The sequence below is a fragment of the Euprymna scolopes genome, chromosome 15 (genome assembly GCF_053919585.1).
Source record: "Euprymna scolopes isolate OS-2025 chromosome 15, ASM5391958v1, whole genome shotgun sequence".
In the NCBI taxonomy this organism is placed as follows: Eukaryota; Metazoa; Mollusca; class Cephalopoda; order Sepiida; family Sepiolidae; genus Euprymna; species Euprymna scolopes.
In genome coordinates this window covers 106,441,178-106,453,186 of record NC_136496.1, presented here as the reverse complement: position 1 = coordinate 106,453,186, position 12,009 = coordinate 106,441,178, and the positions used below count along the sequence as shown (strand labels likewise).

Below are 12,009 nucleotides of genomic sequence, written 5' to 3'. Positions count from 1 at the left end.
AAATTTACAGGGCCAGGTGGTAAGTCAGTCTTAACTGGTTGTAATTTACCATCTGAAATTGTCTATCCCCACTCGTAGCTGGTTTCTACCTTTCCATTCCTGAATTTGGAAGTAAACTCGAAGGCTGTGGAATTTCGTAGCTGCTCTTGTCGGTGGCAATGATTTGGCCTCAACATACTTTGAGCTATTTGCAACCTTTTCCTTAAAGCGCCTCAGTCGAAGATGATTGATGTTTTCCCCATCATTACCATTGTATAGGCACATTAAAGCCTTCTCCCCAGCTTCAATAACCTCTTCTGTACTGCTGTCTTTGCCAAACACTTTAGCCAGTTCGAGGAAGTTTCTATTGTTCATCACCTTTCGGAGGGATGCTGCCTTCCCAATTCCGTGAACACTGGATGTAGAATCACAACCCAGTAGTGCGTGAATGAAAAGAATGTTGGAACAGACCGCATGTCCCAATGATTTCCTCACCTCTTTGATGTTCCAGACTTTCACTCTTTTTTCACTAGCTTTTGGTTGTGGCGTAAAGAAGATGTTGTAAATATCATCGCTATTGGTATGATAACATAGAAGGACCAATAGGTCAGTGTCATCTGCTATCAAAATGGTTTCTCCTGTCTGTGCCAGTTCTAGAGTAGTCTTCACAATCAATACGTCAGCATCTCCAGATGCATGGATTACTTTACAACCTGCTTCCTTCAAACTCTTTCCCAGCAAGTTGATAAATAATTGTTTGTTTTGTCGATTAGCAAGGAAAACATCCTTTTTTAAGTTGAACACCATGAAAGGAGTCAGTGACACATTAACTCCAACAAACCCCCCTGCTCGGCGTCGGTGAGTCGAGTCCTTAATGGATGGGCCACTTTCATATCCATCAAAGACAACACATGCTTTTCCATATCTATTTGTGACATATCTACAGTATTGGTCACAGATCTCATTAAATGTGCGATCTTTTTGCCAAGGTCGACGCTGAAGTAGTGCTCCACCATCTAAGAGATACTGTGGATCTGATGACTGTGGACCTGATTGTACATGAGAAGTCAGTTCCCATATAGCGTCCGCCAAAGCAGATTTTTTTTGCCTGTCGCAGTAATCCAAAATAATCAAAAAGAGCAGGTGGGTAACCACACAGCTCATATTGAAAATGTTCTTGCTGCTCCTGGGTTGAGGGTTCATTATTAGATAGCACACACAGTCTCTGGAATAGGAGTTGTGGATCAGTCTCAACAGTTTCATCTTTGCTGAGTGAAACTTTTGATCCAAGTGTAATTGCTTGATCATTTTTTTTAAAAGTGTACTCTTGTACATTTTCTCCAGCCATTGAAGCTATGATTGCCTCTCCTATGGAGTTTACTCTGTCCACATTCACCTTTTTGTCTCCAGTTACTCCACTTGAAATGCTGTGAATGGACGGATCTTCCGTGAAAGGGTCATATGTCTGGAGAAACGCATGGACCTTCCATGTATCCCTCACATCACGCTCTTTTCTTGCTGAAGTAGCCTCCTGATGCTGGTCACTAGTGCCATAATGAATGCCTGCTAGTTCTTGCATTGTAAACTTGATTTCCGCGCATGCTGGCAGTGATAGCGTCCAAACCAATCGTTGAATTTCATCCATTCCTCTACCATGAGTAAGGCCTCCAGACGTCTTCAGGCTTTTCATTAACACCTGTTCAATAACCAGATCCGTTGATAAGCCAGCCCAGTAGCGATCACTCTGTCTAATGACATGGAATCCTTCCGAAAATTTCTGGTATACTTCAGGGTGGGTTTTTGGCAGACCCTCCATTTGCTGCAAATACAGATACGCCGACTTTGCATATACGATGTGTCCTGCTGCAGCGAATATTGGCAGCATTTTCCTAACAGCGTCAAGGTGCAATTCCCAGTTCCTGGTGCGCTCTGCTTTGATAAACAGTTGCAGGCTCTTCACCATATCAAGGTATTGAATCCACAATTTTGCTGTTCGCTGCTCAACCATCGCATCCTTCACATGGTTGATTTTCTGGGCAATCCTGGTTACAGACTCTGAAGACAGAACATTATCCAATCTCTCAGTTCCACCAAGGAGACCTATCAATAGCCCCTGAGCTTCTTTAAGATCTTCATTTTGATGAAATGACTCTTCTGCATCAGTGTTGGGTTGATCATGCTCAGTGACATGTGAAACTGGCAAATCATAGGCTTTTGCTAATAAAATAGCATTCAGAGCAGCAGCAACTAAAAAGTGAGCACGAATGGCTCTTGTAATAGCTTTGCCACTTAGCATGTGGTTGACTGTGTTTTCAGCATACACAAGTTCAAAAAGTTCTTGCAAACCAGAACCTTTCATCAAATGACCAATTGACCCCAGAAAGCTCATCTGTGTATGGAGCCCATCAAGTCGCAAGACAAATGATTTCAGGGGACTGGAACTAGGCTGTGACTCGACTATCATCATTGCTTTGTACCAAAGTGGCTGATCAAATGTTAGTATTGGTGTTATGTTGTTTTTTCTGGCTAAATCACTAATGTAACATAAAGTTGAGTACACACAGGTTGGGTTACCAGAATCCATGTCAATCATTGGCAAAAAAACTGTTGCTGATTTTCCAGGATATGTTCCTTTGTACACTGACTGCATAAGGCTTGACCATGCGGGTCTGGATGGATGTAAAATTAGTGAAACCTCCCAAAGGATGTCAACATTGGCAGTGGAATCGACAACTTTCTTGGCCAGGAGCTTTTTAAATGTAACTGGAGGTTTGTTGGTGTGCCGTGAATCTAGGAACTTTATTTTGATCCTTCCAACCTTTATTATCTCTTCTGAAAATACCTGAATCCTTGGAATTGGTTTTGCTTTAACTTTCCCGGGGGTAACAGATGCTATGATGCCCATACCATGGAATGTGTTAAATCCATCAATACTCCTTTCATTATGGTCCACATTATCAGCTACGAACTGCACAAATTCAGTTTCAATGGGGAGCAGAATTTCAGTCCCATGAACAAGAGCAGCACTTCTTTCGAATTTCTGGACTTCCGAGTAGGATGAAGAGAAACCATGCTTATTCAGAGTGTCAATCAGGAACCTCGATCCAAATTGGTTATGCATTTCTACGGCTAAACCAAACTGTAAAGGTGCAAGGAGAACTCTAGGTCTAACAGCCTGCATTATCGCTTGACCTATCAATGCAAGTTTCAAATCATTGTCTTTGCCTGCAAACATATTCCTGAGAAAAATCAACAATGATTTAGGAACATATCCAAGAATCACATCCTGTTAAAGATCATTCTTAGATGGGAGAACGGGGATGGGAGAGAGAGTCTGCTCAGACTTGACCAGTACCACAGCCTACAGGCGCCAGGTTTATGACCACCAGAATATTAAAATATTTTATTGCTTGTTTTCAGCCAGTGACGGCAAGCAGGTGCGGCTAATAAAAAAAAGAATACTTACAGTAATTGAGACTAGAATCGGAGGGACCCTTTAAAGATGGCGTCCGTTGACCCCTTTCTCCGAGGTTAATTTTAATAAACTTTTTTTTATCTAAAAGAGGAGTTATTCCTGCCCACAATGCAATTTAAAAACCTCTGTTGGCAATTTATTTGAGGTTGAGACAAAAAAAACAGCTAGATTGACTGGACTAGTATCAAATAATCTAAAAGGGTTGATATGCCGTAAACCAAAATCAAATAAAACCAAACCTATGAGTTTATAATAATATTTATAGGCACCGCCAAAACTGGGGGGGCAGGTCAGTACTTTTTGACGGACCGTCTTTTTAAAAATCTACCAAAAATCAGGTAATTATCCGATCAATACGAAATTTTCAGCGATTATTAGGAGAAGAATGCACTTTATAACAGTGTACTTATTTTTCATAAACGATATTTATATATATATTTTTTTTTGCTTACAAAACCCCCCCTTGTTTTGAAGTGGGAACAAATATGCTTAAAATAATCATCTGAAACTGAATAAAACATATTGTGTTGTTTTAAGGGACAGAATTATAAATTAAAAAAAAAAAAAAAAAAAAATTCGTTTGCATACCTTATTTTGACGTCTGAATATCAGAACTTCGATTGTGTTTAATTATCCCGCTTTTGAGTTTTGAAGTGTGAAATTCGGTGAATATGTTAAGTAAAATAATTAATTTAAGTTAAGCAAAACAAAAAAAAAATTTTTTAATATTTATACGAAAAAAGCCATTTCAAAATTTTTGATAAATAAATTAACAATTTTTTTTTAGCGAGCCGAATAATGCATGACCATTATTAAACAGGGCATGCTTTGAATAATCGATACCAAAAAAAAAAATTCGATAAATATTGTGCCCTTTGTGTTAAAAATAGCATCATTTTTATCGATCTCGTTTGAAAACGTTTGCCGCCTTTCGACTACGGTGGACCAAACGCGCTGAAATAATTTTTTTTTATTCTGCTTTAAATTGCCCCCCCCCATTTTGGGGAGCCTGGCCCCCACACACATACACATTAAAAACCAAACTCATACAAATGGTCACCCATCTGGTACTGGCCAGCCTCAGCTTAATAATACATTGAAATTTTCGTCACTGAAAAATAAGTTTTTTTGGCCTGTTTGGTCTTCCATAGTTTTCTTCCCATCAAAAGAAAACGTAAACAGAGTCGATCTGAACTCTACGACGATGCGAAATATCTGGTTAGCTATATGAATAAGTGGAATTATTTGAAATTCAGGTACTTATATTATAATATTTTTGCATATTCTCTTAGAAAATCATCCTAAATCTTAGTTAGACAATAAATAAATTAATTAATTATTTCAAAAACCCTTTTTTTTAAATATTTAAGTACGTTTTTTGTGCAAGACAAAAAATGTCAATTGTTAACTTTTTGGGAAAATTTAACATTTAAAATTGAATTAAAAATAGTAGAAAAAGTTTTACATTATTCTGTTTTCTATATGATAAAATTCAGGGTTTTATCTTTCTGGAAAAAAAAAAGTTACTCAGAAAGAATGGATTTTAATAAATGTAATTTCGTTTTAAAAAACAACAACAACTTGATTTTGCGGCCATTTTTGGCGGTGCCTAAATATTTAACTTCATGGAAACTGTTGGTTTATCAAATTTCACATTGATATATTTTTTAGTTTTGAAGATATCCTTACAATAATTGAGTTGAGAGAGGGAAACTAGAATCGGGGGGACCCTTTAAAGATGGCGGTCGTTGACCCCTTTCTGCAAGGTCAATTTTGGTAAACTTTTTTTTTATCTGAAAGAGGAGATATTCTTGCCTATAATGCAATTTAAAAACCTTTGTTAGCAATTTATTTGAGGTTGAGACAAAAAAAAACCAGCTAGATTGACTGGACTAGTATCAAATAATCTAAAAGGGTTGATATGCCGTAAACCAAAATTAAATAAAACCAAACCAATGAGTTTATAATTATATTCAACTTCATGAAAACTGTTGGTTTATAAAATTTCACATTGATACAGTTGTAATTTTTGAAGATATACTTACAATAATTGAGTTGAGAGAGGGAAACTAGAATCGGGGGGACCCTTTAAAGATGGCGGTCGTTGACCCCTTTCTGCAAGGTCAATTTTGATAAACTTTTTTTTATCTGAAAGAGGAGATATTCTTGCCTATAATGCAATTTAAAAACCTTTGTTAGCAATTTGTTTGAGGTTCAGCCACAATTTGACTGGACTATAAAAACACCCGTCTGGCTGAAACTACTGTCAATAATTTTCCCCACTCTTTATCTGTGCCTAAATCAAAACGTAGATTCCATGAGCAAAGCTTCTTTCTTAGAACTGCACGTCAGTGGAACACTCTGCCGCTTGCCTGTTTCCCACCTGACTACAACTTGGACGTCTTCAAGTCCAACATAAACAAACTCCTGACAAACCACCCCCTTAAGTAAGACACTCTATCAAAACCCCTAATACTAATGATTACTACAATACTATCTCATTGATTACTGTACATGTAATAACGCTTATCCCTGAGTGGCCTTAGGGCCTTGATAAGTGGTGACCCCCATGTAAAAAAAAAAAAACAAAAAAAAACAGGCTCAGATTTGTTGAACTTAGTGGAAGATTAAATCTAAACAGTATACGGAGCCATACAGAACAGGAGGCTTCGATGGTATAGCCATGTTAAAAAAAATGGATAAGAATTCCTGGTTTAGTAGATGTAGACCAGTTGAGGTAGCAGGGTCAGCCCACAGAGGAAGATCATGAAAGGAAGTGATGAAAATGGACTTGAGAGAAAGAGTGATAAATAAAAACCTTAATTAGCTTGGAAGTTTGTTTTTTAAGGCTGTCTAACACATGCCAGCATGTAAAATGGATTTTAAACCGGTGGTGGTGGTGTTTCTCTCTCCCTTGAGTATACATTTTTTTTCATTGGACCTACTCTATTCCCTATTTTATATACATATGCATTGTACTGATATGCTAAATTTCAAATGTAATGTAAACCAACATCTTGTTAATCTTTCTCAGACATGGTCCCAATTAATTCATAATCAACAGTAATCTTGTAAGTGTGACAAGATACAAGTTTGAAGAAAACTGAAGGTTACCTCGACTGAAACGTTGTGAAACTGACCTTCAAGAACAGTAGTCCGAAGAATTCAAATAATATGAATCACTAGTTCATTTGGCTTCCCTTTCACACAAAGTCGATTTTTAATTTGTGGATAATTCAGTTCCCTAAAAAAGGCCACTCTGGATTGAAACAAAAATAAAAACTGACTCACTCTTTGTGTGTGTGCCTGTATGTTTGCCAAAAACTTTCGACAGACATGACAAACATTGACAAAAGAAGTATCGTTTGAAAGCTCGGACTCTCGGTCGACAAATATCCGAAAATTGGCCCAAATCATTCATTCTTTGATCATGAACTGGACCTTTGTTACAAGGAGGGGTCACTTTTTTTGACGACATTTTTGGAAAGTCATTCACGCTTGGCAATGACTAAGCCTTATTGTAATGATGGCAACGTCAAATGTTGCTGTGGCTGCAGTGACTAAACCATTCATCTCTTTTCACTTCCTTTTCCTCTTAGCCTTACAGGTTCGAGCCTACCTGCCTGCTTACTACTTTAAAAAAATTTATTTTTTTTTTTTTGCATTCGCATGGGTACTTGCTATTTTTCTTTTTATTAGGGGGTTGGTTAGTTTTTTTTTAGGGTTCCGTTGATCAATTTTTTTTTTTAATGCTCGCACAGGTACTTGCAGCTATTTTAATTTTTCTTAGGGGGGGGGTCTTGAAACATTTTTTTAGGGCTCCGTTGATCAATACCCTTACCATAAAACGCCGGGTACCCCCACTAGTCTAAAATAAAATGTATCCCTTTAATCTGCAGATTTGGCAGACCAAATGCTATTTCCCCACTGAAGCATGACAGACAGATGGACAGAATAATAGTCTTTCCGAGAAAGATACGGACCTATCTACAGAAAAGAGAGGAAATGCATTAGAGGTCGGATTTGAAATCAACCCCCGACAACGCCGCCACTCACCCTGGCACTCACCAAATTCCATCTTTTCCCATCAATAACAGAACTGAATACTTTTAGTGATCTGAAGAGGTTCTGAGAATAAAGAATTTTTGTCCTTTCTCCTCTAACGATACCAAAACCCTTACGCTTTCAGGAACTCGTCAGCCAGACGATTCTTGGAGATCATGACAAAGTTGGAAATTTGTAGAAAGCACTTAACTTTCATTACCCACCTCAAAGGTAGAAACGACTTATGTCTTATATTGGATATAAAAAGATGCCTATTGAACGGAACCAAGAAACAGTAATTCTTTCTTGAGAGATGCATAAATTTAGCTGCACAAAAGCACAGATTTTTCTAAAAATTGTCGCTAGTATTTTTAGATCTTTATATGTATTTTAGATGTGTCCATGTATTTCTAAAACAAGTTCTATCTGTCTGTCTGTCTGTCTGTCACGCTTGAGTTTGGAATAGCATTTTCACTGCTATACATTTAGATAAAATGGGAACATCTTACAGCTTTGTCTAAACAAATATATATCATTCACAAAGCAGTCTGATGCTACCAGAGCAGGCTGTCCGAATATACTGGCTTCTTGACCGAAAATGCACCAAACATTGATGCTAATGTTTTTTCCCTTTCTCCCTGTAAAAACTCAATCATATTCTGCAGAGCAAAAAACAAAAACAATCAAACCAAACCAAACACCATGAATAAATATTTGAAAATATAAAGAACTTGAAGCCTAAAACCTTTTTCAAAAATTACTGAAATCAGCATTAAATAACCTGAAAAATGTTAATATGCCGTAAAACAAAACAACCAAACAATCAAATCCACAAACCAGAGATTTGAGTTATTACGTACAAGTTTGACCCTGTGTTTAACCACAATCTCATTGGCTGAGTTAGTTAAAGTGACCCTACCTAAAGGAAATTCCATTTTTTGTAGTCAATTTCAATTCCTATCAAAATCTAATTTTTCTTGCTTCTAATAGCGTTAGATGTAACTATATTTATAGTCTTTTATAGTCTCTGGGTAAGTCTATTATTCCATAAATAGGTACATCACCTTACCCCATAATAATTTTGGAATCGAGACATTTTCCTTTGTTATTCTCACTTAGAATCACCCATTACTCCCTTGTAATGTTAAAGTTTAACTTTAAAAAATATAATGGGCGATCCGAAGGTAACACATATATGAAGGGTGCTGTAACAATATTTCTAACTCAATTTTATAAAAAGAAAACAATTTTGGGAAAAATGAGGAGATATGAAGCAATTTGGGGAAAAATGAGGAGATGGGAAGCATTTTTGAAAAACTGAGGAGATGGAAGCAATTTTGAGAAAAATGAGGGGATAGGAAGCAATTTTTAGAAAAATGAGGACATAGGAAGCAATTTGGAGAAACATTAGGACATAGGAAGCAATTTGGAGAAACATGAGGAGATGGAAGCAATTTGGAGAAAAATGAGATGGAAGCAATTTTAGAAAAATGAGGAGATGGAAGCAATTTTGGGAAAAATCAGGAGATAGGAAGCAATTTTTGGAAAAATGAAAAGATAGAAAGTCATTGGAAATTCCAAAAAGTTTTCATAAATAACTAATAATATATAAAATAAATACTGACCAACGTGTTACTGATCGTCTAGTATGTTTTTTAACATTGAAGTTTAATGCTTATTTTCAGTAAAATCTAAGAATACTATGTTTTTATTGTTTACTTTTGTTAAGAATGGTCACTTTTAGTTGCTGAAGTTTTTTTTAACTTTTCAATCACATGGCGCCATTTTGTCAAAGTAAATTACAAAGAAGGAAAAATAAATATGGATGATTTACAAAATGACTCTTAAACTATTTTTTAAAACTTATTATTTAACTTTTTAAAACACATTTAAGTTCAACTATTTTAAAAAATTATTTAATTTTTTTAAAATCATTTAAATTCAATTATTTTAAAAACTTCTTATTTATAACTTTCACAGAACCAACATCTTGACATAACCAGGTCGTGAGTTCATGCCGGTATCTACTGAACCGCTGTTGCCTCCAACAATATATATAGAAAGAAGGTCATTTGTACAAAATCCCGGGTTCCTTTGTTCAGCTCTTTTTGTTTCCATAGATTCCAGATAGACGGACATAATCAATTCGATTATATTGAAACACACTATGAAATATTTACCATTTTTACACCAGAGACTTAATTTTTTTTTTTTTTTTTTTTTTTTTCTAAATTTTAGATGTTATACATCCGGGTGAATGTTTTAAAAAAATGAATGCTATCATTGTGGAGTTTTGATTTGTATATTTTTAGTTTTAGCGAGACATACAGATACACAGACTTTTGCAGTTTATACATAAGACTAGCAGGGAGATCCGACGTCGCCCGGAATTAAATGATGATCAATGAATGTTTCCCACCCACATATTTTTATTGTCATTGAAATCAGGGAATTCAACAATTTTACAATCAAATCAATTGATTACCTTTTAATTGATTAGTTAGGGAGCCTTCTCCACAGTGTACCGGGAAGAAGCTTCACACGTCTCACCACAATGACTTAGTCTACATAGCACTGTAGAGAATCTGCTGTTGATTTTATAAAATCATTTTTATATATGACTAGCGAGGAGTACCCGGCGTTTCCCGGGTGTTTGGAGGTGTGTGTGTGGAAACTCTAGGGGTGGGGTGGAGGGTTAAAAGAAACGTAAGTATGAGGATCGAACCCGAACCCTTGAGGCAAAGTTGTAAATTAAAGTGTGAAAAAAAAAACGTGCGACGTTAACAATTGCCCCACTGCGAGATGCTAATGGAAACACGTTTGAATTTATTTAATTACTTGGATTTGGCAGGTGCCCGTTTTAATGAGTTAATGAGGTCATGTTTGATTGCGGAATAGTGCCTTAATTTACTGCTGAACACTTTTTCCCCTCCCCCAAGATGTTATAGGGAAAAGACTAACCCACATGCGGCGAGCGACAAATGTTGAATATTTATCTTCCCGAAATCAAGCAAATTAAATAGACAGGCGAGCTTCGTTGTTAACTCTGAGATATTACGATTTATATGTGATATAAAAAGTTTTAAAAAGTTGTGAAGCGAACGACCGCTTCTCTGAAAAAAACCTTTTGTTGACATACAGAAAAAGCGAACACACATACATACATACATACATTTTCGCTTTTATATATATAGATGGCTTTACTTAAAGTTTAAAATACAAAAGTCAAGTTTCATGCTTCAATTTTGCTCTAAGCAGAAACATTCATTTCAAACGCGCCCCTATCATAACAAAGAACCTACTAGATGCCTGACCCTTCTGCTTTTGCAGTGATAATGGTTTGAATTTAAGTTTAAAATGAAAAAGTTCAAGTATCATTGTGAAACTGTGCTTTAAACAGAAACATTCATTTTGAATGCACACCTGTCATATCAAAGAACCTACAGTTGATTTTATATGCGTGGCCTTTCAGTTTGTGCGGTAATAAAATTTCTCAAATGCACTTGTGATGTTAGGCTGTATAAGGTGTTACCTTTGGTCAATGTCGCCTGTTTTCTTCTGCCATCGGATTTTTTCAATTATCGATCATTGATACTTACCGAAGAGATTCCAATACAAAATCTATCTAAGAACACTAACAGATACATAAAGTAGATTTGTATGAAATTTTATAAAATTTGGCTCAATCGTTTCGGGATCCATAGGGAACGAAATCACATACACAGCTAGACAAAGTTCTTTTTATATAATAGCAGAGATAGAGATAACAAAACAGTATACTTACTTCATCTACATAAGATATCCATTTGGTAAGATTCTCGAATGATGCTCGGCTGCAGAGATCATAGACCAGCAAAACGCCCTAAAACAAGACAAAGAATACTTTGTTAAATTTTTTTCAGCATTCTGTTGTTTTTGTGAATGAAAACAAGAAGAATGAAAATCACTTCCGTTTGTATCAGTGTTACAGAGCATGAACTGGTTGGTTGAAGCAGGTTGGTTCGATATTATCACGGTCATGTTCTTAGGGAGGCAAAGAGTATTATCTTATGTAGAGACAAACAATTCGTCAAATGCAAGTCTTCAATCACTGACATTTTTATTAATCTTGCAGAAACGCATCTGTAATTTGATTGGCTCTACACCCTCTCTTTAACAGACGTAGTTCCAGTCTTTTCTATAAATACTGTTATGACATGTATATAAAACACATATATATATAATATATATGACGCATATATATTATATATAAAAAACACATATATAGAGAACTTGAATGCCTACTGGAGAGAACTTGAATGCCTACTAGACAATATCTTCGAGTGTCTAAGGTCCCTCTATACAGGGGTTTACCAGGACAACCTGGCATGAGGATACTTTTTCCATAGAAGTAAATCCTGACGAAATATTCAAAATCACATAGTATTCGCTGCCAAAATAATATCTTCTTTCTATAGCTAATCAACATTGGCTTTTACGAGGAACGGTGCACCTTCTCCAAGTGATGTTAC

General features: G+C 36.1%; 1 protein-coding gene across 1 annotated transcript in view; it reads right to left on the bottom strand.

Moving 5' to 3' along the window:
- The window catches only part of LOC145294055 (ras-related protein Rab-15-like), a 240,051-nt gene that overhangs the window by 55,434 nt on the left and 172,608 nt on the right, over nt 1–12,009 (bottom strand). Inside the window, exon 4 of the mRNA XM_080141046.1 lies at nt 11,283–11,360. Coding sequence (XP_079997172.1) covers nt 11,283–11,360 — 78 coding nt within the window. The remainder of the gene's footprint in view (nt 1–11,282; nt 11,361–12,009) is intronic.